Consider the following 26679-nt stretch of genomic DNA (forward strand, 5'->3'; position numbering starts at 1 on the left):
TGGCTGAGCCTGAAGGGAGTTTCTTGTTTCCTGCACATAGTTTAGACTGAGCTCCTTGAGAAAAAGCCAACCTACCTCCTCCCTCTGTTTGGGCTTTCTCTACATCAAAGCAAGCAGCTCCACAAAACTCCCTTGTCCTCTTCTGGCACAGGACAGTACTCAGCTGCTCCCCCAGGGCCTCCAGCGTTGCTCAGGAGGCTGGCAGTCCCCCTGGGTCAGCACTAAGGTGATACATGAGCAGAGTGGGCAGGAGGCTGAAGCACTGCCTAGGGGCAGCTCAAAGCGGGGGAGACCACAGCAGCATAGGTTCATTTTCAGCTCTGCACAAGAAAGAGCTTTCGAGTTTACAGAAGTTCACTGCTCTCAGGCCCAGACCTATGGAGTATGGTCAAGAGAGCCTGCGTTGCATTTCTCTGCACCCCTCACTCCCACTATTAACAGCTGTAACCTAAAAATACAAACCTGACGTCTAAAATAACAGGATTAGCAGGCTTCGTAATGCAATCAGTGAGCTGGCTAAAGCATGGCTAGAGCTGGGCAGCCTCCAAATGGCAACGGCAGCAGAAAGCATCTGCATAGCACACAGGTTTAGCATGGCTGATGGCATTTGCCGTTACCAGCTTTACTGGTTTAACCCTGGTCAGCAGTCAGGCAGCTGAGCAGTTAGGGCTGCAAGCTGAACAGCAAGAGCTCAGCATCCAGACAGCACTGGATGCTTCTGCAGGCAGCAGGAGCACTGGGTGCTTCATGTGGTGACCTGGAAGAGGAAGAGCAAAGCCGTGCACCATGAGGTCCAAGTGCTGGCAAGCTGTGAGCAGGGCACAGCCAGCTGCACTGTTCCCAGGAAAGCTGCCGCCCCAGGAGCACAGCTTCAGACCTTCCTACAGGACAGGAGACAAAACAGCTGAGACAGAACCAGTGCACACAGCAAGGATTTATTCTCATCGCTAACACTTGGGAAGTCGCTCAAAGGAACAAACCAAGTCCTCTTCAGACTAGGAGGAAAAGCACAGTGATTTTTTTTTCCTCCTGTAAACAAGATAGTTGTAAAGAAAACTAAACCACAACAGATGCTCATGCTGAAGACCACAGGACTTCACCATCTCTACCAGTGTGCAAAAACAGCATAGCTCTTCCCATTAGATACAAGAATGTATTCCTTCACACTTGGACTATAGGCAGAAACAAAACCTACCAGCCACTCAAAGGGAAAAGAAAAAAAAAAACCAACAAAAAATACTCAAACAAAATAGATCTTAATGAAAAGAAGCACAAACCACACTTGACTTCTTGCAAGCACTCCGCTCTGTGCATCAATCCTGTCCTTTCCTGCCCCATACGACGAGGCTTCAGGGCAACAAGACATTAAGACAGCAGCAGTACATACATGAAAAGGTCACTTGACAGGCTGGGAAGGGACACTGTGGCCCGCTAGATGGGCACTGGTGTCCACCAGGATGCTGCAGTTCCTGCAGCTAGCTGCCAGCCCATGCTGCAGCACAGCAGCTTGGAGAATGGGCCTCAGAGACCCATCCTTGGGAGCAGAGCTGACGCTGGCAGAACAGCCAGGCAGGGCTGAGCTTGGGTTGCCATTTGGTACCTGAAAAGATTTCCAAAGAGTAACCTTGCCATGGCATTACCTTGCAGCACCCAGAGCATCGCGCAGCCATTGCTCAGGCTTTATTTCAGGTTGGCAGCATCCCCAAGTGCAGCCCTGACAAGGAACAAGGTTGCCACCTCACCCCATGGCACTGCATGACTGAGCTCGGTGCTCACAGAAGGACCCACACAGCACCCAGGATGCCACCAGTTTGTAGCAGCATCAAGAGACGTGTGTGCCCCAAGGGGCAGGGGAAGCTCCAAACCACTCAGGTCTCTGCTTGGAGCACCAGGGAGCCTGGAGTTTGGGATGGCAGGCTGGGATGGAGCAGTTCACTGGGATCCAGCAGTCAAACTTGTTCCGTGTTGGTTCCCAGCAGATGGGACTTCGCTTTAGGGGCTGCATTCAACGTGGGTAAGGCAGAGCCCCGTGGCAAACAGCTTCTTACACCATCATCCATTTCTCTCAGGCACGTTTTATTCAGAAAGGAAATACTTTTGTTCATAAAGTGCAAGAACTGGGCCTCTTACCGACTAGTCAACTAGAAGCATCACAACCCAGACAGCTGAGGAACTCCCCGTGCTCAGGAGCTCCTGCTGCACCAGTCACTTCTCTGTCAGCAGGAGTCCTGGCTCAGACACAGCCCTGTAGAGCAGGAAGCCCATCTCCTCTATTTCCTCTTCCAGCAGCCCACAGAAAAGGTTGACTTCGGGGTTAAAGTAGCAAGGCAGGACCCCATTCTCCAGGTAGCCCACCAGCTCCTCGAGCACTTGCTGGAACCTGGTGGCAAGGCTTTCCTCTGTCCAGTCTGACTCAGTGGAACTCATGTGAAGGATGACATGTACCAAGGGGCTGCCGCTCAGCTTGCGCAGGGCAGGATGGCTCCTGCAGACACCATTCAGGATGCAGAGGCAGTGCTGCCGAGCGCCGGCGTCGCCAGCATCCAGCTCCTTCACCTTCGAGACCTCCGCCCTGCTAAAGCTCTCAAGCCAGAGGTTCTCCACCAGTCCTTCAGGAGGAGCAGCCAGAAGAACTTTGTCCTCCATTTCTACCACAGGGAAGAGGGCGATGCTCAGCTCAACCTCATCGTGTTTGACAGCCAGCCTCAGCTCCCGGGAGGCCACGAGTGGGTGGATGACTGTCCCCAGCAGGCTGCCTATGGCTGGCCAGTTGATGGAGGCCACCAACATCTTGTGGAGGGTCTCGTTGAGCACATTGGAGGAGAGGTACTGGCCCACGAGGAACCTGTCCCAGGGGCTGCGCCCACGAGGGAAATACTCCAAGTCAGTCCTTTTGACCATGCAGTACTGGGGGTTTCTCACAACGGTGTCCTCTCCTGGGATGAGGCTCCAGAAGGTGGCATCGAGGACTACTGGCAGCATGAAGTGGATGTGGTCAGCAGCAGGAGCCCTGAGGCCATCGAGCAGGGGACCGCTGAGGAAGAGGCTGCCAAAGGGCAATTCTGGGCACTTGCTCCGCAGGAAGCTCTGAAGCTCAGCACAGATGCTCTGGGCCAGCTGCTGGGCGACTGCCACTTGCTCCTCAGACATAGGGAGGTGGATGCTGTAATGTGAGAGCAGCTTCTCCTGCAGCGTGAGGCAGGACGGAGGGCTGGACTCGGCCTGAGGAGGCTCCGGGGGCACTGGGCAGATCCTGGGTTCTGCAAGAAGGGGATGGGGCAAAGGCAGGAAGAAGTCATGGCTTTGGGCAGATCAGACAGCACATCTCATGCCACAGACATAAAAAAAAGCATGTGCTGAAGTCCCAGCTCTCAGCCTTTGGCCACGAGGCTGATTTTTCAGCCAACACAAGGCTCAATCCAAACCCAAAACCCAACAGCACCTGGTGTTACACCCCAGCTAGAGGTGGCTAAAGCCAGCTAAGCAGCAGCAGCCAGACAAAACACAAACTACCAAGGTCCCTCACAAGTCTCAGTCTCACTGCTCACCCCTACATCTGCCTGATTGCCAAGTCCTGAATCAATCCCATCCTGGGTGCGGTGCCTCAGGACCTGCCCAGCACCAGGCTGAGCTGCTTTCCTACTCGGAAAACACTGCCTTTGCAGCCAGCTGGACAAGCCAGCCTTTGTCTGCAGCAGTTCACAGGCACATCTTCCTAGACAGAGCTGACCCAAAAACCAAGCACTGTTCAACAGGAAACAAAAGCAAGGCAGCCTCTACTGCAACCAGCTGGCTGAGACACCCAGGAGTTATCAGAGGCACTGTTACTGAGGCACTGCCAAAAAAGGGGCCGCAGCTTGGGAGCCTCCCAAGAGGGAAGACACAATCGGGTCAGCTTTCCGGTCATGGAGCTAAAAATAAAGCCCAGCTCCCAGGCACAGCCAGCCAAGGTGATCTTCACCCACACGCCCTTGCCATAAGCATCACCTGGTGCTGGAGGTGGAGCCGGGGAGAGCAGGGGTTCGCTGAGGTCTTCCCTTCTCTGCTTCTTGGGAGGTTTTTGTGTCGCTTTGATCAGGGCCAAGTCCTGCCAGCTCTCCTCCAGGCTCTTCTGCTCAGCTTTGGGATCATCTTCCTCTCGAGGGCTCGTGGCTCGATCTATCAGCTGGTGGGAGAGACAGATGGAGGGGATGTGCACGTGGTCCACAAAACCCACATCTCACCCACAGGGCAATGGGGGCTCCACCATCCCGAGTGTGCTGAGAGGGGAGGCTGCAGCCCCCAAATGGCCTTGCTCACATAGAGGGCTGTTCTAGCTGCCACTGTTCATGCAAACACAAGGAATGCTATGGACGTGGGGGGAAAGCCCCAAGATCAGCAGCACCCTTTACAGAAGGCTGCTATTGCTGGAAGAGCAAAGAGACCAAGGGACCACAGGGAAAACCAGCACAGATGAATTGTTCTCATGGCAGCACTTCCCAGCCCAGAGCAGAGCGCAGCGCACACGTGGGGTAACAGTCACCCACAGCTCTTCTACAGGTGAACAGCAACGGTTTGAGAGACTCAAAGATGCACACAAGCGTCCAACGGATTTAACAGTGAAAACAACGAGGCGCCTCTCTGAAACGTGATGCAGCACAGCGCCCCGTGCAGCGCTTGGGGACCCCCCCAGCCTCACCCGTTTGACGGCCAGCGTGGCGATGGCGAGCACGGCCGCGCCGCTGACGCCCAGCACCAGCCTGGCGTTGGCCAGCAGCAGATCGAGGACGCCGCCCAGCCCGCCGTCGTCCCGCCGCTTGCCCCGCTGCTGCGCGAACTCAGCCATGGTCACCTGCGGGAGGGAAGAGGAACGGTGCGCCGTAATCCGACAGCGGGAAGCCGGCTCCCCAAAGCCACCCGGCGCGGAACGGCGATGGGGTGAAGGCGGAGGGGCCGGCAGGACGCGAGATCCCAGGGCAGCCGGACCCCCCAGCCGACCTTCAGGCCCAAGGCTCCCGCCCTGACCGGCTGCGGCGGTGGCGCCGGGCCGGACCGAGGGTCACCCGGTAAGGCTCCGGCCGCCTCGCCCCACCGTTAAGCAGCGCCCGCCGACATTCGGGGCGGCGCCGGCAGACGAGGACGGGACGAGGGGCCGCACCAGTACCCCGGAAGGGGTCGGGTACATACAGCCCCCTTCACCGAGCTGCCAAGGGCAGACAAAGGGGGGACAGCGAACGCCGGAGGGTCGGGTACGACCGAGGGTCGGGTACTGCCGAGGGTCACCTCCCCTCCTCGCTCCGACTGTGCCGAACTTTCCCCCCCCGAACCGGGATCTGCCCGCAGCACCCCCCCCCCCACTTACCGCTGCTCCCAGCGGGGCGGCCCAGCAGCGCGTGCTGGCGCGCCGGCGCGCCCGCAACTCTCGGCGCAGCCAATCAATGCAGCGCTCATCGGCCCCGCCTCCAATCAGCGTCAGCGCGGGGCGGGGCGGGGCTGTGGGGAGGTGCCGCGTCCCGCCGGGTTCCCCGCAGCCATGGCGGCCACCGGGGTGCTGCCCTTCGTCCGCGGCGTCGACCTCAGTGGTAACGACTTCAAGGTGCGAGGGGAGCGCCGGGAGCGGTACTCGGCTTAGGGGCGGGGTGCGGGGAGAGTCGGGGGCAGTGCCGTAGTGCCGGGAGGGGCAGTCAGGCCTGTCCGCTCCCCGCCAGGCCCGGAGATCCCGGAGGTCCTCGCGTAGGGCCGATCAGTCCAAGCCCTGGTCGTGGTCCTGGCCCCAGGGGCGCCTAGCAGGCCCTGCTGTGTGAGGGGGACTTTGGGACACCCGCTCCTGGGACCCTGGAAAGCCGGGAGGTGTCAGCCCCCAGTCCTTGTCCGGTGGGGCCAGGTGATGTCATCCCTAAGTCCCAGTCCCGTACGGTTGGGTGACCTCAGTCCCCAGATCCCAATCCCATAAGGCTGGATGATCCCATCCTTAAATCCCATTCCTGTGGGGCTGGGTTATCTCCCAGTCCCCAGTGCCATAGTGCTGGGTGATCTGTCCCTCAGCGGCCCTACAGCACCAGCCCTGTCTCTCCATTGTCACCCCACGGGTCACGCTGTTCTCTCACCCTCATGCCCTCCCAGGGTGGCTACTTCCCAGAGCACGTGAAGGCAATGACCAGCCTGCGCTGGCTGAAGCTGAACCACACAGGGCTCTGCTACCTGCCCGAGGAGCTCGCTGCCCTGCAGAAGTTGGTGAGCAAGCAGGGGATGGGGCTCTTGGGGGGGCTGCGGAGCCAAGAACCTGCTGTCTGACTGCCTCATGTGCCGGCGTCTAATAATAGGGCTGAGCGAGGAAGTGTGGTTGAAATTGGATGCAAGAGTTGTTAGGAAAGGGGCTGAGACAGGGGTGTGCTGGGTTTCACCTTGTTTTCTTAGCAAACCAGACCAGAAACCACACTTTCTTCCTCTGCCTGTTAATAGAAGGGTGAAAGTTTATGGGTAGAATTAAGGGTTTGGGCTCTTTTAGCAAAGGAAAAAAAAATAAAAATAAAAAAGCAGTAGCCAGCAGCTGCCTGGCATTGTTCACTGGCAGCTCTGTGCCTAGCCCTTGGTGGAGCCCATGGTTGAGCTTTGCTCTGGTGGTGTTATGGACATGCTGGGGGCCTCCAGTTTGGGACCGCAGCAGCCCTATGCGAGTCAGGGCTGAACTCTGCTCCCCTCACTGCTCACTTGGGCTTTGTCCTGCTTCCCTGCAGGAGCACCTGTCTGTCAGCCACAACAGCCTTACCACGCTTCACGGCGAGCTGTCCAGCCTGCCCTGCCTCCGGGTGAGTGTCCCATTGTGCATCCCATGCATTGGGATGCTGTCCCCAAGCATCTGTTGGCCACACAAGGGTGGCCCCTGGTCCTCCTGAGGGGCTCAGCAGGTTGCTGGAGGCAGGTGATGGCTGCAGTCATTTCTTTCTGTCCGCTTTGAAGGCAATCGTGGCACGTGCAAACAGCCTGAAGAACTCAGGAGTCCCTGATGACATCTTCCAGCTGGAGGACCTCTCGGTGCTGGTAAGTGCTGAGTCTTCATGCTGTCCTGCTCATTTGTGCCCTTCGAAGACACACGTGGGACTGAAGAGCATATGGAGCGTGGTCCCAAAGATGCCCCATGGTCCTTGGGGGTGGGTGGCAACTGTGGGATGGGGGACCCATCCCAGGACTGAGGATGATGCTCGCTTTCATCCCCCAGGACCTGAGCCGCAATGATCTGACTGAGTGTCCCCGGGAGCTGGAGAATGCCAAGAACATGCTGGTGCTCAACCTGGGCCACAACAGGTGGGGCTTCTGGCAGCACAACTCCTCCGACCACAAACACCTCCACCTGTCACCTCCACTCCCCACTTTACTCTGGATCCCCCTTTCTGGGTTGGATTCAGTGCACATCCTGGGCCACCCTGAAGGTTCCCATGTCCCCACAGCATCGAGACCATCCCCAACCAGCTTTTCATCAACCTCACGGACCTGCTCTACCTTGACCTGAGCAACAACAAGCTGGAGAGCCTCCCGCCACAGATGAGACGGCTGGTGCACCTCCAGACCCTCATCCTCAATGACAACCCCCTGCTGCACGCACAGCTCCGGTATGGCTCCATTTTGTGGCTAGTTCCCAAGATACTGGAGCCACGCTGGGCCTACCCTGATGCTATCTCTGCCACACAGGCAGCTCCCAGCAATGACAGCTCTGCAGACCCTGCACCTCCGGAACACACAGCGCACGCAGAGCAACCTGCCCACCAGCCTGGAGAGCCTGGTCAACCTGGCAGGTAGGGCTGCGCTGAGGCATTGCGTCGGGGCTGTCCTGGTGTGTGTCCTGCTGACCTCAGCCCCGTTTGTTCCCCAGATGTGGACCTGTCCTGCAACAACCTCAGCCGTGTTCCTGAGTGCCTCTACACACTGGGCAGCCTGCGGCGCCTCAACCTCAGCAGCAACCAGATCGCCGAGCTGTCCCTCTGCATCGACCAGTGGACACAGCTGGAGACCCTCAACCTGTCCCGCAATGAGCTCACCTCCCTGCCTGTGCGTGTCATCCCCATTCCTCCGTCGTGTCCCCACCCCTCCATCATGTCCCTGCTGTGGCTGTGGTGCCAGATCTCACCTCACCACCTCCCCCTTCCTTCCCCAGTCGGCCATCTGCAAGCTGACCAAGCTGAAGAAGATGTACCTCAACTCCAACAAGCTCGACTTTGATGGGATCCCCTCAGGCATTGGCAAGCTCTCCAACCTGGAAGAGTTCATGGCAGCCAACAACAACCTGGAGCTCATCCCTGAGAGCTTGTGCAGGTAGGGGGCAGCCCCCAGCCAGATTTGTACTGTCCCCAAGAGGGGACACGTGGAGCTGGGAGGTGACAGGGGTGGAGGGTCCTGAAGAATGCAACCCTGGCCCAGCCCTATCTCAGCATCCCCCTACCTTACAGGTGCTCCAAGTTGCGGAAGCTCGTGCTGAACAAGAACCGCTTGGTGACGCTGCCAGAGGCCATCCACTTCCTGACAGATGTGGAGGTGAGAGCCCACGCCCTGGGGTGAGGGCAAGGCACCGCCTGCAGCCTGGCACGCGGCCCCCCATCACCTCCCCAAAGCTTGCAGTGCTCTGAGCTCTCCCATCCTACCTCACATCCTCGGTGTCTCCATGCCTCGGAGCACTGAGGTCTCCCATCCCCTTGGCAGGTCCTGGATGTGCGCGAGAACCCCAACCTGGTGATGCCCCCGAAGCCAGCAGAGCGGACATCAGAGTGGTACAACATCGACTTCTCTCTGCAGAACCAGCTCCGCCTGGCCGGAGCCTCACCAGCCACCGTGGCAGCCGCTGCAGCAGGCAAGTAGACGAGGAGGCATGGCTCTGAGCCATGCCTGGTGGGTCCCACTGCCTCTCACCCCATCCCATTGTCCCCAGGGAGCAGCACCAAGGACCCGCTGGCCCGCAAGATGCGTCTGCGGCGGCGCAAGGACTCAGCCCAGGATGACCAAGCCAAGCAGGTGCTGAAGGGGATGTCAGACGTGGCCCAGGAGAAGAACAAGAAGATAGAGGTGGGTCTGCATCCAGCCTTGTCCCACCACCAGAGTGTCCCATCTGGGTGACCCATCCCTGTCCCTGCAGGAGAGTGGTGAAGCAAAGGCACCGGACCTGAAGGCACGCCGCTGGGACCAGGGCCTGGAGAAGCCACAGTTGGACTACTCAGAGTTCTTCAGTGAAGATGTGGGGCAGCTGCCCGGCCTCAGCATCTGGCAGATCGAGAACTTCGTGCCCACACTGGTGGATGATGCCTTCTATGGGAAGTTCTATGAGGCCGACTGCTACATCGTGCTTAAGGTACACGAAGGGAGCGGGGATCACTGTGTCTCCGGGACTTTTGGCAGCCCTTCTCACACCCTGTCCCCCCACAGACCTTCCTGGACGAGAACGGCTCCCTCAGCTGGGAGATCTACTACTGGATCGGGCAGGAGGCCACCCTGGACAAGAAGGCCTGCTCTGCCATCCACGCCGTCAACCTGCGCAACTACCTGGGGGCCGAGTGCCGCTGCATCCGTGAGGAGATGGGGGATGAGAGCGATGAGTTCCTCCAGGTGAGGCTATCTCAGTGCACCCCCACAGCCCCCAGCCTTCCATTCCCCACCCTCATCCCCTGTTCTTTGCCCTCAGGTTTTTGATAATGACATCTCCTACATCGAGGGCGGCACGGCCAGCGGGTTCTTCACTGTTGAGGACACACAGTATGTCACCAGGTAGGGCAGGGGGCAGGCAGTTGGGAGGGGGTACACACGGGGCAGGTGGTGCCTCGTGTTCAACCATGGCCGTCTCTCTCTTCCAGGCTGTACCGTGTCTATGGGAAGAAGAACATCAAGTTGGAGCCAGTGGCACTGAAAGGGACATCCCTAGACCCCCGGTGAGCAGGAAAAGAGTGAGGGGACATACAGGACCCTAAAAAGGGACAGGGAGCCAGGTCCAAGCCAAGACAGAGTGGCTGCAGCTTTAGGGTAGAAATGAGCTGCCTTTCTGTAAGACCAGGGATTCAACCCTTGCGTGGGGAGGACGGTGGTGCATCCTGCTCCCTTCCTCACCTGCTCTATGTCTGTGTTCTCCAGCTTTGTCTTCCTCCTGGACCACGGCCTGGAGCTTTATGTATGGCGGGGCAGCCAGGCCACGCTGAGCAGCACCACCAAGGCCAGGTAGGGGTTGGGAACATAGGCTGGGGACCCAGGGTAGTGGGGAGCCCACCTCACCCCAGGCTCCCACAGGCTCTTCGCTGAGAAGATCAACAAGAACGAGCGCAAGGGCAAAGCAGAGATCACACTGCTCTGCCAGGGCCAGGAGAGCCCTGAGTTCTGGGAGGTGCTGGGGGGGCAGCCTGAGGAGATCCAGCCCTGTGTTCCCGATGACTTCCAGCCCCACAAGCCCAAGCTGTACAAGGTGAGGAGCTGCCACCCTCTGTGGGATCATCACTATGCCATGGCCATCCTCACCCTGTGTCCCTGTTTTCTCTGCAGGTTGGCTTGGGACTGGGTTACCTGGAGCTGCCCCAGATCAACTACAAGTTGTCTGTAGAGCACAAGAAGAGGCTGAAGGCTGATCTGATGCCTGAGATGCGCCTGGTAGGGCATGGGATGGGGCGAGGGGGGGGGATCTCTTGTTTTGACGTGAACATGAAATGGGTTCTGCTCTCTCCCTGCTCCAGCCATGCTCTAGGGCAGGCTCAACCAGTGGTATCCTGGGTGCAGGATGTTCTGCTTGTCTCTGCTGGCCTTGAGGAATTTTCCAGCCTGGGAAAAGCTCAGGAGATACCTGACCATCTCTTCACTTTGTGTCCCCAGCTGCAGAGCCTGCTGGACACCAAGAATGTGTACATCCTGGACTGCTGGTCTGATGTCTTTATCTGGATTGGGAGGAAGTCGTCACGGCTGGTGCGAGCAGCAGCACTGAAGCTGAGCCAGGAGCTGTGTGGGATGCTGCACCGCCCCAAGCACGCCATGGTCACACGGAACCTGGAGGGCACCGAGTGCCAGGTGGGGGGACGCAGATCTGAAGGGCAGAGATGGGGTTACACCTGGGGCCTTCTGCTCCCTCTCCTCACTTCACATCTTCCGTGTTTAGGTGTTCAAATCCAAGTTCAAGAACTGGGATGATGTCCTGCAAGTGGACTACACCCGCAATGCTGAGAACGTGCTGCAGGAGGGCAGCCTGGCTGGCAAGGTGCGCAAGGACGCCGAGAAGAAGGACCAGATGAAGGCTGACCTCACCGCTCTCTTCCTGCCCCGGCAGCCCCCCATGCCCCTGAATGAGGTAGGGCTGGGGATGCCCCACACGTCCCCATGGCGGCAGCAGGCCTGGAGCTCCATGAGCTGACCGAGCACGTGGGGATTTGCAGGCAGAGCAGCTGATGGAGGAGTGGAATGAGGACCTGGACGGAATGGAGGGCTTCGTGCTGGAGGGCAAGAAATTTGCACGGCTGCCTGAGGAAGAGTTTGGCCACTTCCACACACATGACTGCTACGTCTTCCTCTGCAGGTGAGCCAGTTTGTCCTTTCTGGGGTTGCTGAGCCCCTGCTTCCCCCATCGCCCTGCCCAGATTCCCCCCTCACCCCTGTCTCCGAACTCAGATACTGGGTGCCAGTAGAATATGAGGAGGAGGAGGAGAAGAAAAAGAAGACTGAAGGCAAAGAGGAAGAGGAGGGTGAGGAAGAAGAGGAGGAGAAACAACCTGAAGAAGACTTCCAGTGCATCGTATACTTCTGGCAGGGCCGTGAGGCCTCCAACATGGGCTGGCTCACCTTTACCTTCAGCCTGCAGAAGAAGTTCGAGAGTCTCTTCCCTGGCAAGCTAGAGGTGAGAGCCTGTGCTGGGATCCCCTGTACTGCCAACAGGGAACTGCTCCCTAAGCCAACCCAGGAAGCCCCAGCCCCAAGGATCCCCCTGTCCACACCTGGAGGAGGAATATGGGGTCATTCTGCTTGGCCTCGCTGCTCCTCTGTCCTTTATCTCCCCCTGGACAGAGGCAGGGGGTGACAGTTGAAATGAAGATGGTGGCACAGAGGTGCCAGCAGCCACTGACACACCTGGAGCTTGGGGTTGTGTTGGGGGCCTCGTGCCCCTGCTGACACCCACCTCGCCCAGGTGGTGCGCATGACCCAGCAGCAAGAGAACCCCAAGTTCCTGTCACACTTCAAGAGGAGGTTTGTCATCCACCGGGGCAAGCGGAAGGAGAAGGCCAGCCCACCCCAGCCCAGCCTGTACCACATCCGCACCAACGGTGGAGCCCTCTGCACCAGGTCTGCGCCTCCCCCCAGCCTGTTGGTGCTGCCCAGGAATGCTGGGGGACCACAGCTCCTGACTGTGCCTCGTGGGCTTCTCTTCTAGGTGCATCCAGATCAACACGGACGCTGGGCTGCTCAACTCTGAGTTCTGCTTCATCCTCAAGGTACTGCCTGAGGCTGAGCATCCTCCCCCAGCAACAAGGCTCAGCCACACATCCCCAACCCCAACGTTCTGCTCTCCCCAGGTCCCATTTGAAAGCACAGACAACCAGGGCATTGTGTACACCTGGGTGGGCCGAGCTGCTGACCCTGACGAGGCCAAGCTGGCTGAGGACATCATGAATAACATGTTTGATGACTCCTACAGCAAGCAGGTGACAGGATTGGGGCTGCTGGGCTCAGCACCAACTTACCTGAGAGCAGAGAGGGATGGAAGAACTCAGCCTTGACACTACCCTTGTTCTCACAGGTGATCAACGAGGGAGAAGAGCCTGAAAACTTCTTCTGGGTGGGTATCGGGAGCCAGAAACCGTATGATGAAGATGCTGAATACATGAAGCACTCCCGGCTCTTCAGGTGGGTCCTGGCCCAGGACGTGCTTGTCCCATTCCTTGTCCCAGTGACACACCAGCCTTCACTAGGGCCTTTTGCCTCCCCAAGACAGGCAAAGCCTCTCTCCCCACTGTCTGTCTATCCCTGAGCACCCCGTGGCCCAAACAACTTCTCTATCACTGAGCAGTGACGACTTTGTGCCACTGATGCACTCTCCTCTGGCTCCCCTTTAGGTGCTCCAACGAGAAGGGTTATTTTGCCGTGTCAGAGAAGTGTTCTGATTTCTGCCAGGATGACCTGGCTGATGATGACATCATGCTGCTGGACAACGGGCAGGAGGTGAGCGGGGTGTGGGGCTGCACGGTGCCCCCTCAGATCCCCAGCTGAGCCCATCTGCACATCCTTCCGCAGGTTTACATGTGGGTGGGCACCCAGACCAGCCAGGTGGAGATCAAGCTGAGCCTCAAAGCGTGCCAGGTAAGGCCCTGCGTGCTGAACTCGGGCACCTTCATCCCCCCTCGGGTCTCCCTCCCATTCCTCGCGGGCTCTGATCGCATCCCATGCCCCAGGTCTACATCCAACACATGCGCTCCAAGGACCCCACGCGGCCCCGCAAGCTGCGGTTGGTGCGGAAAGGCAACGAGCCCTGGCCCTTCACCCGCTGCTTCCACGCCTGGAGCGTCTTCCGCAAACCCCCAGCATAAGGGCCTGGGGGAGTGGAACAGCCCACACTGAACCCCCCCAGCATTCTGCACCACTCATGCCTGCGCTCAACCGCTGGGTCCGCTTCTCTCTGAACTGGGGCCAGAGGGAGGCACTGGGCTGTCCCTGTCCTCCCTTCCCCTCTTCAGGGGCACATGGGGCAGTGCAGGGCCCTGCCTCCAGCCTGCTCAGGGAAACTGCTGCTCCGAGGCAGCAACAAGCTCCCTGCAGCTGGGGAGCAGGGGGAGGATGCTTTGCTAAAGAGCACCGGGGGATTAGCGAGGGGCTCTCACCTTTTTTTGTGGTCCTGAAGAGATAGGACCAACCCCAAACAGGGCTGGCCTATCAGTATCATATCAATAAAGGCTGCGTTGTCACCATGCAATCGTGCCAGGCTCTGACTGTGCTCCTCTGGATCCCACATGGGGGCACAGCAACCCCCCCCACCCCGAGCCCATCCTGTGTTGCTGGCCCCAGGCAGCCGAGGTCCCCCAACACCCCACATGCTGGCAGTTGATATTAAATGCTTTATTTTCAATATTAAAAACCAGTATTTTTAATAACTAAACAATGCTAAATTCATCTTACCAAAAAAAAAAAAAAAAAAAAAAAAAAAGAGGGGAGGGGGGGTGGGATTTCTACCAGGGACACTACAGCCCCAGCCAGGGCAGGGCCTGGGGCAGCGCTGCCTCTCCCGGCCCCCCCTGGCCCAGACCAGACGTACCGCAAAAGAGAGTTGGGGGCTGGGGGCCAAAAAAGGGCCCTGGGAATCCCCACAATGAGATGGGTGGGCACCAGGCTGAGCCCCGCAGGGACACAGACACACCTCCAGCCCCTGCAGAGATGGGGAGCCCAGCAGGAATTTGGCACAGTGACACCCCCAGGGAATGGCAGGGAGTTGCACAGGGCTGGGAGCCGCATCGTGCCCCTGCCCTCCCCGTCCCCCAGCACGATCCCATCCCAAACCCACCCATGGCAGGAATGAAGTGTCAGAAAGGAGCAGCAGGCAGGGAGCCCAGCCTGGAGAATAGCCCTTGGAGAAACCACTATGAGAAAAAGGCCACCTGTGACAACCCCCCTCCCCGAGCCCTGCAGCACCCAGCTGGGGAGCAGCAGAAAGACAGGAGGGTCCCAGGAAGGGGACAGTCCCCATGTGGCAGCCCGGACCCTCGTGGCACTCAGAGGAGGGGCTGTAAACTGCAGGGAGCCGGGCATGTAAACAGAGACAGGGGTCTGGGGGGGCCGTGCTGGGGGATCCCAGCCCCCCACTTTGTTCTGTGCCTCCCCTCAGGGACCAAAACCAGGAGGCATATTGGGGGGGGGGCAAAAGCCATCACAGCCTTCCTTCCCTCCCCACCAGCAGCATCCCCTGGACTGGGGGCTCTGGAGCAGAGAACAGCTACATCGGACCATGTGGGGAAAAAAAAACAAATCTTCCCCGGGAAGTTTGTGCAACACGGCCCTTCCCCCCCAACCCGGGGCCAGCCTGGGGGGTCTGGGGCCGGCAGCCAGGCAAGGAGGTGTGGGGGGAGCGTGCTGGAGCCGGGGCGCAGATGTTAGAGAGGAGACGAGTCTACGTTACACTGAGGGGGCCGGGGGGTCCAGTCAAGTCGCGCATCCCGGGAATCCGAACACTGAGATGGGCCGGGGGGCTGCGGGCATCGGCGATGCCTACAGGAGATGCAGTCCCTGAGCTTGGGGATGCGGCCCCCGGGGTGCGGGGCCAAAAATGGGATGAAAAGGAACCCCCACCCGAGGGCACCATCTCCCCCACGCACCTCACTTGATGAGGATGCCCGCAGGTCGCATCTCGTCCTCACTGGCGTTCCTCATGTTCCTTTCCACCTCCTCTGAGGATCTGGGGGAGACGAACCAGATGCAGCCGGGGCTTCTCCTGAGCCCCCTCAGAGCTGCCAGAAGCACCCGGAGGTGCTCCTCCCACAACGTACACCAGGAAGTCCTTCACTTCCTCCACCGTGATGTCCCCAGTGGTGTCCAGCGGGTTCTCCATGCTGCTGTTGGGGGAGTCGACGGAGCCAGGCGAGAAGGTGGCCTGGCGCTCCTCGGAGGACCCTGGGGAGTCACAGGGAGGGATGGAGATCCCAGAGCCTTCATCCCCACAGATCCCATGTCTGGGGTAGAAGGGACCCCACAGCACTAACCCCTGCCACGGGCTGGCCGCCCCCCACCAGATCAGCTCTCCCTAAGTACAGAAAACGATGCCCAGCTCCAGAGGGCATCCTCCCCCCGCTGCGTCCCTTTCCCACTCACGGTCACTGTCAGCAGGGGAATGGTTGGCCTCGGGGCTGCGTGGCACGTGCGTGCCATTGGCTTGCTGCACCTTCGGAGTCACCGTTGAGTTGCTGGAAAGAAATCCAGGGAGAGGTCACTGCTGGTAGCACAACACAGGGACGGACATCATGGGGTGCTTCCACAGGGGGCGAGGAGCCCTCGGCCTGACCCACCTGAGGCACGAGGTGTCCTGCAGCCGGGACACCTCCAGGCAGCACAGCGGCTCTGTCACATTCCTGGCACTCAAGGAGAAGCGCTCAAACTCGGACGGTGAAATCAAGTAGAAACCTGCAGCGTGGGGGCACAGAGAGCATCAGGGAGCACCCAGGCAGAGGTGGGGGACGCTGAGGCCGTGCGGAGCTGAGCCCTCACCCTGCCCGTGCTTGGTGAAGACGCAGGAGGCGATGCCGCTGATGTCCTCTTTGCGGATGCAGCTGTAGTGCACCTGTGGCCGCAGGGCGGGCACAGTGAAGATGTGGATGTCACCCAGGTTGGTGAGGCAGGCCAGGCAGTTCTCCACGCGCTCCTCGGCACCAGTGCTGGCCAGGCTGACCAGGGCCACCTTCCGCACCCGGCAGCCCTCATGGGCGGTCAGCTTGAATTTGGTCTTGGCGCTGACTTTGGGCAGCGTGAAGACCTGTGGAGGGCGAGAAGGGCAAGAGGAGTCTGAGCAGCCCCAGACAACACTCAGCAAAGGTGCCTCAAAAGCCACCCCATCCCTCTGGTCACCCCAGCCAGGATGCTCCTCCAGGTACAGGCGCAGATGGGGACACCCGGAGCAGAGCAGACATGTTGGGGATGTCCGGTCCCGTCCTCAGGGCTCATGCTCACCTTGAACTGCTCCTCTGAGGAGATGAGCATGGAGTGGCTGCCCTGCATGTCGGGAGCCTTGGCCAGGTCCCGCGACACCTCGTAGGGCTCTGGCAGTGGGTTCCCCCGCCCGTCCAGCACAGCGATGGCCACCACGGGTGCACGGTGCATCAGCTGGATCTCCTTCCCCAGCACCGCCTCCACCGCCCGCTCTGAAAACTTCTCCTGCGACGGCACCTCCAGGGCGTAGGCGAACACCGAGCCTGAGTTGGTCCCTGCCCACATCGTGGGGCCATGGTGGGTGGCTGCAGGGTGAGAGAGATCAGAAGAAGCATGAGACAGCTCCTCACCGTGGCACAGCGCCGCACTCAGGGCTGCCTGCGGGCTCTCACCATCTCGAAGGAAGGTGTCAGCGAAGTAAAGGCACCGCACCACCCCGGAGAGCGAATCGTCAGCCGAGCGGGGCTCGATGCGCCTCTGCACCGGCGTCATCTCCACCTCGGGGGGGCCCGCCTGCTCAGCCAGCTGTGCGTTGGCCTCCTGCACCTTGCAGAGGGGGGAAAGTGGGGGGTCAGGAGCTGCACGCATCACACCAGCAGGGGATCGGAGCCCTGCGCTGCGCCCACCTTGCTGGAGGGGCTGCCGGCGTTCAGCCTCTTCTTGCCTGACACCCTGCTCTTGCGGATGCGTCGGAAGGACTGCCGCAGGGACTTCTTGAGGGACTTGACGCGGGACAGGGGCCCCTCCATGGCCAGCGAGTCATTGGGGTGCAGCGTACACCTGCAACATCACCACTCAGCACCCGGACCCCAGCACGAGGTCCCCCGTCCCCGAACATCACCGCCTTACCTGGCCAGCACCGGGTTGCGGCGGTGGTAATCAAAGAGCCCAAAGCCGTGGCTGGTACCAAAAGCCACCAGGTTCCACTCAGAGTGCAGGGTGACGGCGGTGACGGCGGCAGGGGGCACGCACTGCACCAGGACGCTGGGCTGGAAGCCAGGGGTGAAGGAGATGGGGCCGTTCCGGGGTGCCAGGCGGTCGTGGCCCTTCCAGGTGAAGCCCTCGCGGTCCTGCAGCAGATCCACCGCGGCCACGCTGACGGCATGCTCAGATTTGTCATCGTTCAGCTCCATCACCAGCACCTGCAGGGAGGGGACAAGGGGCTGCTGGGGGACATGGAGGGCCCCCGTGCGCTGGCTGCAGAGTGAACCCATGGGTGGGAGCTCTCTTGGGGGAAGGCTGCAGGCATTGGGGTGCCCTGTGTCACCTCGTCCCCCAGGCGCTACCTGCCCGGCTGTGCCGGCCACCACCATCTTGGCTGTGTATTTGCACAGAGCGATCTTCTGGATGCCCAGACGGGGGTCATCGCTGTAGGGATCAAAGCAGCCCACCTGAGGAAGAAGGGACAGGTGTGTCACGCACCCATGGGACAGCCAACAGCACTGAGTACCACGTTCAGGGCAGCTCCAGTGTCCCAGGGTCCCCCCCCCTAGGCCAGGGCAGACCCGTGGGTCAGGGCATGCAGAACAAGTGTCCCTTGTGTCACTGAGGCAGCAGCTGTGCCCTGAGCAAGGGGACACGTCCCCACAGCGCAGCTGGGATGGCTCCCACAGTCACATCCCTCCCAAGAGGGTGCTGGGGCTGCAGCACGGTGTGTGTGCCTCCTGCTGTGTGTGCCTCCTCCAAGCCCTGGGGACGTCACCTTGCGGAACGGCGGCCACTCCTCCTCGCCCGCCTGGTTGAGGCTGTCGTTGTGCTCACAGTCGGTCTGGAAGATGTTGGCGGTGCCCAGCTTGTACAGCGGCTTCAGGGACACCCCCGAGGCATCCCAGAACCGCACCGTGCCGTCCTCGTGCCTGGGGAGGGGATGGAGGGACAGGGTGGGGGTGATGCCATTAGCATCTGCGGGGCTAACAAGAGCTGCCTGTGTGCTGGGTGGCTGCCGTGCCAGGAGGGGCTGAGCATGGGGACAGCGCGGTGGTGACATGCTGCTGCCCGGCCACCAAGCTGCACAGTGGGGATTGTCAGCCCAGCAGCACCCCTCACATCCCCAGGGCTTCAGCTCCCAGTGTGGGAAAAAGTCCACCCCACTGCCCCATCCCAATCCTGCCACCATGGGAAGGGCTGAGGATGTCCCCTTCCTTCCTCGCACCGAGGGTCCCCTCAACATCACAGCCACTCCGAGGTACTCACCCGGTGAGAAGCAGACCCCTCTGCGTGGGCTCCTGGGCCAGGTTCTTTCCTCCATTGATGGGCCAGGCCTGGAGGAGCATTACCAAGCATCACACCTCTGCGTGCCCCCAAAGTCCACATCCCCTACCCACAGACCCCAGCACTCACTGCAGAGGAGAGACGTGGGCTCTGCTGCTCCCCAGCACTGACGATCCTCTCCCAGAGTTTGAGCGGCACATTGGAGATGTGATAGGAGCAGGTGATGGCAGAGGAGTGGAGCGGGGCCAGGTATGGGGCGGGGATGGTGGGCCAGCCCGGTGTCTGCAGGTCGATGACCACCAGCTCCTCCTCCACCAGCACCACCAGGGCACGGGGGTTCTCGAAGCCTTGTTGGATGAGGGGAAAAAAGAAAAAGAAAAGAGGGATGAAGGTAATGGAAACCCCAACCCAGGGACCGTGGGGTTGGTATCCCAGGACGTACCTCCCTCCGGCACCACGGGGTCCTGCACTGTGAAGAAGTCGATGATGCGGGAGGTGAAGTCCAGCGTGGCCAGTCTCTGGCCCTGCACCACACTGACGCAGTGCCGGTCGCCGTAGCTGGCCCGCGGCATGCCGCCACTGAAGATGATGAAGGGGTTGCTGTGGGGGAAAGCAGACGGTCACGGCTCCATGGGGGCACCGCCCTGCATCAAACCCCCCAGCACCGCATGTCCCCATCCCCATCACCTACCCCGACTCACACGTCCGCCACAGGATTTTGCTGATGGCTTTGCACGGGAACGGACCTGGAATGAAGGTCGTGCCACATTTACAACACTCAAACCGTAATGCCGTCCCAAAACCCGCGTGTGCCCCTCGGCAGGGGTTTGGGGGCAGGTGCCCACGCACCGTAGGGGATGGTGACCATGACGGGCTGCTGGGTGCGCTGCCCGCTGCCTCCCACTGCCCACACCATGTAGCCGCCGTCACTGTGCGAGCTGACGATGTTCTTCCCGCTATGCTCCCAGGCCAGACTCTCCAGCTGCTGCGAAAAGGGGACAGCGGGGGTTTGGGACCCAGGGAGGGAGCAGGGTGAACCCTTCCCCATAAAGGAGCCAGCCTGGCCCAGGTACCTGGTTCCCGAGGAAGAGATGCTGCACGGTGCGCGTGCTCTGGTCCCACAGGGCCACCAGCCCCCGGCTGTACCCGATCAGCAGCCTCCCAGCATCCTGGGGGTGCTCCTGGATGGATTCCACTGGCCCCAATGCCTTCCCACAGCGGTAATCATCGGGCACGCTGCAGAGGAGAGAACAGGGGGGTAAGAGGGGGGGGGGGAACGGTCAGGAATTGAGGCTTTGGGGGGTGCAGGACCGGTGCTCACCTTTGTAGGATCTCATCCTGGAGGAGGGTTTTGTCTTCCAGCAGCACGAGGGCAGGCAGTGCAAGGAAGTACACTGCTCCGCCCTCAGTGCCCAGGCAGGCCACCGTGCCCGAGGATGTGGGAAGGATCACCGTCACCCGCGTGATGCTGGGGGAGCAGCTGTGGGGAGAGCAGGGCTGTGTCAGCTGCGTGACCCCAGGGCCAGGACGGATACCCCAAGAGCCCCCCATCATCCCAATGGGGATGGGTACGGTGCACAGGGACAGCAGCCAGGCTGCCTGGTCACCACTATCAGCCTCGGTGGTGACAGGCAATTATTGAGCCATTACTTACACCCTGAGATCAGGGCTGTGTGGAGACAGCATGGAAAATGGAGACCTTCACAAGAGGGGACACACAAGTCAAGGATCCCCCTCAGAACCTGAGCCACTGCAGGGCCACACGGCTTTTGCCCCGGCCAGAACTAGAGCGGAGGGAGGGGGGTAGGGAATGATTTGGCCAAGGTTCTCCCATCCCCTCCAGGTCCCCAGTCAAGGTCATCTCAGCCACCGCCACCCTCTCCCCCACACCGTTCCCAGCACAGGGCCAGTGCCCTTATCACTGCCAGGTGTGCACAGAGCCCGGGAGCTCTGCATCCCAGCTCTCCCACGCTGCAGAGCTGCTCCTGCTCCATCCCACTCCATGTTTCCCCCCTCCCCTCTTTAAGCAAAACAATCGGCGCAAACCCTGCAGCCAAGCCAAGCCTCACCCCGGCGCGGAGCCGGGTGTAAACTCTGGCAGACCTCACCCACCACCGCCCCAACGCGCCCGGTGAGGAAATGAGCATCACCGCCCACAGCGGGGTCACCCCACGGGGACCAAAGCCGGGTGGGAACCCCCAAACCCCAGCACAGCACAGGGCAGGAGGAGGAGCGGCGCAGCGCCTCACCCGGGGCGTGCGGGCAGCCCGAAGCTGCGCGTCTCCTCCAGGTGGGAACAGCCCTCCTTCTGGTAGATCTCCCAGAGGTGCAGCGAGTTGTCATCCAGCAGGGACAGCAGCCAGCCCTGGGCAGGGGGGGGAACAGTGAGTGAGCTCCAGGGCTCACCGCCAGGGTTCGGTGGGACCCCCCCATACCTCCTCACCTACCTGCCCGCTCAGGAAGTGCAGCTGGGTGACAGTGGCCGTCTCCTTGTGCAAACCCGTCAGCTCCACACCAGGCGCACCGTACCTGGGGGGGCCGTTAAGGAAAAGAAAGAAAGAAAAAAAAAAAAAAGAAAAGCAACAAAAAGCAGCAAAAAACGGCACAGCCCCACCTGAGCTCTGCTCGGATGCCACTCAACCAGCACCCCAGCTTAACCTGAACCCAGGTTAACCCCCCTCTGTTGCAGCCGAACCCCTCCCACTCCCGCCCCCCCTCCCTGAAGCCCCACACACGTTCCCCAATCCCTCACCGAGGGTCACCAAGCAACGGCCCTCCGGCTCGCGTTGCTGGGAGCAACCCGCTCTGCCGCCAGCCGCTGTGCTCATCCCGCTGCTCCCCCCGCTCGCTTCCTGCCCCCAGCCCACCCCAGCCCCGCACAGAGGGCCCCGAGCGGCCCTGCGCAGCAGCGAGCCGGAGGGTTTGCAGCTGGGGCCGAGGAAATGAGGTTGGATGGTGATGAGCTGGAGGCCCCAGCGCTCGGCTCTGGGGTGGGACGCGTCCTGCACTCCCCCCCCCCAGCCCAGAGCGCGGGACCACAACGGGATGGATCCCAGGGATTCCCGGTCCCATTTGGCCACCTCATTGCGCTCTCAGTCGCAGGCTGGGGAGCCCACACTCAGGGACGGCCCCAATTAGCCACGCTCGCTCAGGCACGGACAATGTCCGCAGCGCTGGGAGCTCTTGGGGCCCTCAGCTTTCCCATGGGCTCCCCCAGCGCAGCGGGCACGGGGATGCAGCCAACGTCGGCGGTGGTGGCACAACCACGGAGCTTCCGACCGCCGCCGCGGGTCAGGATGCGGTTGGCACGCGGCCAGACGGGCACACGAGGGCCGGGCCAGATCCTGGCCTCCGCCACCCCCTTCTTTCTCAGCAGGGTGGGGTTTGGTATGCGCCCGCACGGCCGCACTCACCCAACTGGTCCCGGCTCTTCCATCGGCAACGCCGCTCGGCAGGAAGCGCGGCAGGACCGGCACCGATGCTCAGCGCCCACAACCACGCAGCACCCCAAGCATAAGGAGCCTCCCGCTCCCCAACTCATCGACCCCACAGCCCTCCCAGCCAGCTGCCTCCATGTTCCCAACCCCGGGCATTGCCTCTCACAGCCCAGAGCTGCATGCGGGGCTGGGATGGATGCATCCCTGCAGTGTGGTTTCCGCACACCGCCCCGTGCCCCGCACGCTGCCCTGGGCACGGGGAACCGGCCCGGCGGCTCCGGCAGGTGGGAGCTGTCTGGCAGCGCCGGTGTGGCCGGGCTGGAGCCGCCGTGGCGCTGGGGACGTCCCGGAGGAGCCAGACAGCCGGGTTGGGGCCGCGGGGATCAAGGAGTGGGGCAAAAGCACAGCCCCAGGGCAGCCGCCGACCCACAGGGATGGGACTTTGTGATGGCACTCAGGCTGCTCACCGCCCCATGGCACAACACCAAAGGCTCCAAGTGGAACCCAACACCCCATCACCAAAACGTGCCGATGGCCAAAAAGCACTGGGGCACCCAACAGCAGTGCAGCGCTATAGGGGGACCAAGTGCTGGGAACCCCCGGTGGCTGAGGGGACACAGATCGCTGCGGGTGGAGATGGACCCCAAGCATCGGACCCACAGCCGGACCCAGCACAGCACAGGCACGGCCAGGACAGCATCAGGATGGGACCAGAGCAGCCCTGCCACTGAAATGCCATCTTTGAGCCAGGAATGCAGCAAGCTGATGGAGGAAGGGAAGCAGGAACAACCCTCCCCTCCCAAAAAAATAAATTAAAAAAAAAAAAAAGAAAAAAAAAAAAGAAAAAAAGGGAAGAAAAAAGGATCCCGCACAGGACGCGGTCCCCCCAGTGCCCCCCCCCCACATTCCTGCAGCACGGGGCCCCCGATGTGGCCACATCCAGCCCTGGCTGCCTGCCAGCAGCACGGCACAGTCTCCCCGCTCGCAACAAAGCACAGCCGCAGCATCCTGGGACGGCAGCATCCATCCCGCCCCGCTCCTGGGTTTTGGTTGGGTTTGTTTTCCAACGTTTTCCTCCTCCAAAACACCGCTCCAGGCACACAGTTCGGGACAAGGCAGCCGTTCTGCTCCGGCCCCCCAGCACTCCCCCCCTTCTCCGCCCCCCCCCCCCCAACTCAGCACAGCTGCAGCCCAGCTGGACGGATGGACGGACACCGCCAGGACGTGGCTGGGGGCCGCGTTCCCCCCCTCCACAGTGTTTTGTTTTTTGGAGGGGGGGTTAGGAAAGGATACAGCTTGACAGCTCCCGCCTTGGTGCCGATGGCCATCACACGCAACCTGGGGTCGTAGGCCAGGGCGCTGGGCTGGCTGGGGAAGCCGTGCTCCACCGTCTGCGGGGACAAAGGGGTCAGAGCAGAGCATCCCCCAAACCCCAAGTCCCCCCAGTAGGAGCAGCAGCACCCCCAGCGCCCAGCAGGATTGGCACTCCGGCCCTGCAACGCACCGACGATGCCACAGCACTACCCAGGAGCCTCCTCAGGGGTCCACATCCCAAAACTGACCAAACCACTCCAAACGACACCGAAAGACCAGGGCTGCCCTGACCTTAGAGAAGTGAACCAAACTACCCAAAGGCACGGGGATGCCCCCATCCACAGCAACGCCCCAAGGAGCAGAAGAGGGTTCCCAGCGATGCCGCACAGAACCAGGCGAGCGGGACCAGCCAGGGAGCAGCGCCGGCCGTGCTGAGCCCCTGCAGGCACCTTCCCAAGGAAGTCCGTGACGGCGGCGTGCCCAGGCTCGCTGCTCTGGGAGGGGCTGGGCAGCATTTGGGGACGAGGATAGGAGGGGGCACACGACAACAGCCGCCACCTTTTGCACCAGGGAGCGCTCCCAGGGGCTGCGACACCAAAATGCTCTGGGGTGACACCTCCCTGATGTGCCAAGAGCTGCTCTGCGGTGTCACCCGGCAGCAGGGAGCACGATGTCCTCTTGCAGGAGGGTTCTCAGTCTGAGGACAAATTTGGGTGCCGGTCCCCATCGCCCACACGGCACCCCAAAGGCTCTGCAGGATGCACACTTGGCTCCAGGATGCTGAAAGCTACCGGGGGGTGAGGGGTGGCACCATGGAGACGCTCTGAACTCAGTGTTCAGATGGGGACCAATGGGACCACCCTAACAGAACCCCAAAAACATCCTCACTGCAGGACAGCCATCCCACTGGAGACCCAGTGGCAGCAGTGCTACTGGGGATGATGGCAACAGGGACAGCTCAAGGATCAGTGGTGGCACTGGGGGATACCCAAGGAGCTGGGGGTCATGGTACTGGGGATGGTGGCTGAGCACCCGCTCCCTTCACAGCCTGCCTCCTCCTGCCAGCAGTGGGGCCACATCCGGCAGCAGGCTGCTCCGGACGGCCAAGGAGCACTCTGGGCCAAATTACAGCAAATCTGAGGCAGATTTGGAGCTCGCAAGGAAGGAAAAAAAAACAAAACCCAAGACCTTAATGGGAGGCAGGTGGGCAGGCAGCGTCCCGGGGCGCTCACGGCTTCCGCCACGCAGCCACCCCTCGGGATAACCCCCTCAATACCGGGTCTGGTGGTGGGACCCCAAAACTGGGGTGGGCTGAGGCAGAGGGGTGAGTTTGGAGCACCCCAAACCTGTGGGGAGCAATGGGGGCTGGGGGGGGAGGAGGTTGCATCCAAGGGAGGAGAGCACGGTGACAATGTTTTCCTGCCTTCGGTGTCACCAGGAGCTGGGGACGTCCCAGCGCCGCGGGGCTGCAGGCGGGAAGGATGGAGGAGCTCCCCCAGCGGGGAGAGGGCACAGAGCGGGACCGGGGAGTGACACCAGGACGGCGGCAAAGCGCTGCACCGGCCGGGGGCCTCCAGATCCACGGGGCGCGTTACAGGGGAGCAAAGCGGCTCCCAGCCCCGGAGGTGTCACCGCGCTGCAGTGCTACGAGGCGGCCGTAGACACTCGCAGCACCACAGGGGTCACACTCGGGGACGCTGTGAGCGCGGCGGTCCCCAGACGGGTGCTGCCGCCCGGGGGCGGGGGTCTCGGTGTGACGGGGGGCGGCGAGGTATGACCCCCCCATACACACATACCGCGGTGCCCCACCGCCCCGGGGCCGCCCCTACCCGTAGCCTGCAGGGGGCGGCTCCCGCTGCCCGGTGCCTTCGGGGCCGCCCCCGCCCCCCGGGGGGGTCCCGCATCCCGCGCAGTTCGGGGGGGCTCCGGTACCGCCTCCTCCCGCCGCCGCAGCCCAGGGGTCCCCCCCCCGCCCGGTCCGCACCTTGCTGAAGGCGAAGAGGTCGTGGCGGAGCCGCTCGCGGTGCGGCTCGGCGCCCTGCCGCCGGAACCGAAACTTCATCATGGTGGGGCCGGCGGGGCTCGGCTCGGTACCGGGAGGCGGAGGGCGGGACCGGTGATCCCGGGGCAGACGCTCCCGCTGCCGGCGGTGCCGCTCCCGGTCGCGGTGCCGCTCCGGTGCCGGTCCCGGTGCGGGCGCCCCCCCCCCCCGCTCCGAGCGACGCGCGCCGCGCGCCGAGCCCCGGGCAGGCACCGCCGCGGCGGGGCGGGGTGTGGCCCTGACGGACGGCGCGTCCCGCCAATCAGCGTGCGTTCGCACGCGCGGCGCGGCGGCGCCCTCCTGTCTGCGCTGCGCATGCGCTGGCGCGGAGGCTGCCGGGAGTTGTAGTTTGCTGCCCCGCAGCTCTCTATGGCAGCCGATGCGCTTCTCCCTTTTCTTTTCTCCCTCATTCTTTCGTGTTTTTTTTTTCTCCTCAGGGCCGGGCTGAGGGGCAGCGAGGTCGGCTCCAGGACGATCGTCCTGGCCGCGGGGTTGCTGGGCACCGGGGCTCACCGCACGGAGCGGCCCAGGGCAGGCCTCACCCGCAGGGCCCGGTCCCGGCTGAGTCAGTTGGGCGCCGCGCTCAGGGCTGGGCCGGCACTCCGCGCTGAGTAACGGCGGGCCGCCCGCACGGTGCGGGGCTGCGCTGCGAGGCCTCGTGCCTCGGTGTCCCTCTTCAGGTTCTCTCCGGGGGGAGGTTGGGCCTTTGGGGTGGGGACGGAGGGCGGCCAGCAGCCATCCTGGCACCCCTAGTGTGAGAGGTTCTTGTGGGCTGACAGGAGGAACGCGACGGTACCGTGTGGGGACAGCATGGGGACTTGGCCAGGAACTACTGAATCATTCCGGTTGGAAAAACCCTCTGAGGTCACCAAGTCCAACCCCGAACCGCCCACACTGTGCCACCGAACCACATCCCTCAGTGCCTCAATGGTCCTCGAACACCTCCAGCCACAGTGAGCCCATCGCAGCCCAGGCAGAGGCACCCGACTGCTCTCTTTTGGGAGAAATCTGTGGAGAATGAGAAAGAAGAGGAGGAAGGACACCACGCCAGGCAGCACCCAGCCC

General features: G+C 61.7%; 4 protein-coding genes across 5 annotated transcripts in view; 2 read left to right on the forward strand and 2 right to left on the reverse strand.

Annotated features, from left to right (window-relative positions):
• Positions 1–913: 913 nt before the first annotated feature.
• Positions 914–5453, reverse strand: MIEF2 (mitochondrial elongation factor 2). Its single transcript, XM_052680300.1, has 4 exons — positions 5342–5453; positions 4679–4831; positions 3988–4165; positions 914–3260 (listed from the first exon to the last, which is right to left on the reverse strand). Exons 2-4 carry the CDS (start codon positions 4823–4825, stop codon positions 2206–2208), a joined length of 1380 nt encoding a protein of 459 aa, XP_052536260.1. The 5' UTR covers positions 4826–4831; positions 5342–5453; the 3' UTR covers positions 914–2205.
• FLII (FLII actin remodeling protein) lies at positions 5440–13894 on the forward strand. Its single transcript, XM_052680283.1, has 30 exons — positions 5440–5575; positions 6103–6213; positions 6717–6788; positions 6940–7020; positions 7199–7284; positions 7428–7589; positions 7669–7772; positions 7850–8025; positions 8132–8289; positions 8424–8508; positions 8674–8825; positions 8904–9033; positions 9104–9316; positions 9391–9570; positions 9647–9729; positions 9816–9890; positions 10090–10173; positions 10243–10414; positions 10492–10596; positions 10816–11007; positions 11096–11284; positions 11370–11509; positions 11602–11827; positions 12116–12270; positions 12359–12419; positions 12501–12629; positions 12725–12831; positions 13041–13146; positions 13219–13284; positions 13377–13894. Exons 1-30 carry the CDS (start codon positions 5513–5515, stop codon positions 13509–13511), a joined length of 3798 nt encoding a protein of 1265 aa, XP_052536243.1. The 5' UTR covers positions 5440–5512; the 3' UTR covers positions 13512–13894.
• Positions 13895–14022: 128 nt separating this feature from the next.
• On the reverse strand, positions 14023–25791 carry LLGL1 (LLGL scribble cell polarity complex component 1). 2 transcript variants are annotated; one of them, XM_052680290.1, is made up of 23 exons: positions 25558–25791; positions 23553–23650; positions 21270–21351; positions 21072–21187; positions 20144–20302; positions 19896–20058; positions 19672–19807; positions 19514–19568; positions 19265–19422; positions 18952–19169; positions 18805–18872; positions 18314–18467; positions 17898–18002; positions 17461–17753; positions 17238–17391; positions 17004–17157; positions 16633–16916; positions 16174–16438; positions 15975–16089; positions 15781–15872; positions 15459–15582; positions 15288–15367; positions 14023–15180 (listed from the first exon to the last, which is right to left on the reverse strand). In XM_052680290.1, exons 1-22 carry the CDS (start codon positions 25636–25638, stop codon positions 15289–15291), a joined length of 3153 nt encoding a protein of 1050 aa, XP_052536250.1. In that variant the 5' UTR covers positions 25639–25791; the 3' UTR covers positions 14023–15180; position 15288. The 2 variants fall into 2 exon arrangements, with proteins under 2 accessions (XP_052536250.1, XP_052536249.1); XM_052680289.1 differs by having other exon boundaries at positions 17004–17151; positions 25558–25747.
• Positions 14485–26679, forward strand: part of LOC128079282 (nascent polypeptide-associated complex subunit alpha, muscle-specific form-like) — a 147146-nt gene continuing 134951 nt past the window's right edge. Inside the window, exon 1 of the mRNA XM_052680304.1 lies at positions 14485–14495. The gene's annotated coding sequence lies outside the window, so the exon portion shown is untranslated. The remainder of the gene's footprint in view (positions 14496–26679) is intronic.

This window comes from Tympanuchus pallidicinctus, unplaced genomic scaffold (assembly GCF_026119805.1).
Source record: "Tympanuchus pallidicinctus isolate F22 unplaced genomic scaffold, pur_lepc_1.0 scaffold18, whole genome shotgun sequence".
Classification (NCBI taxonomy): domain Eukaryota; kingdom Metazoa; phylum Chordata; class Aves; order Galliformes; family Phasianidae; genus Tympanuchus; species Tympanuchus pallidicinctus.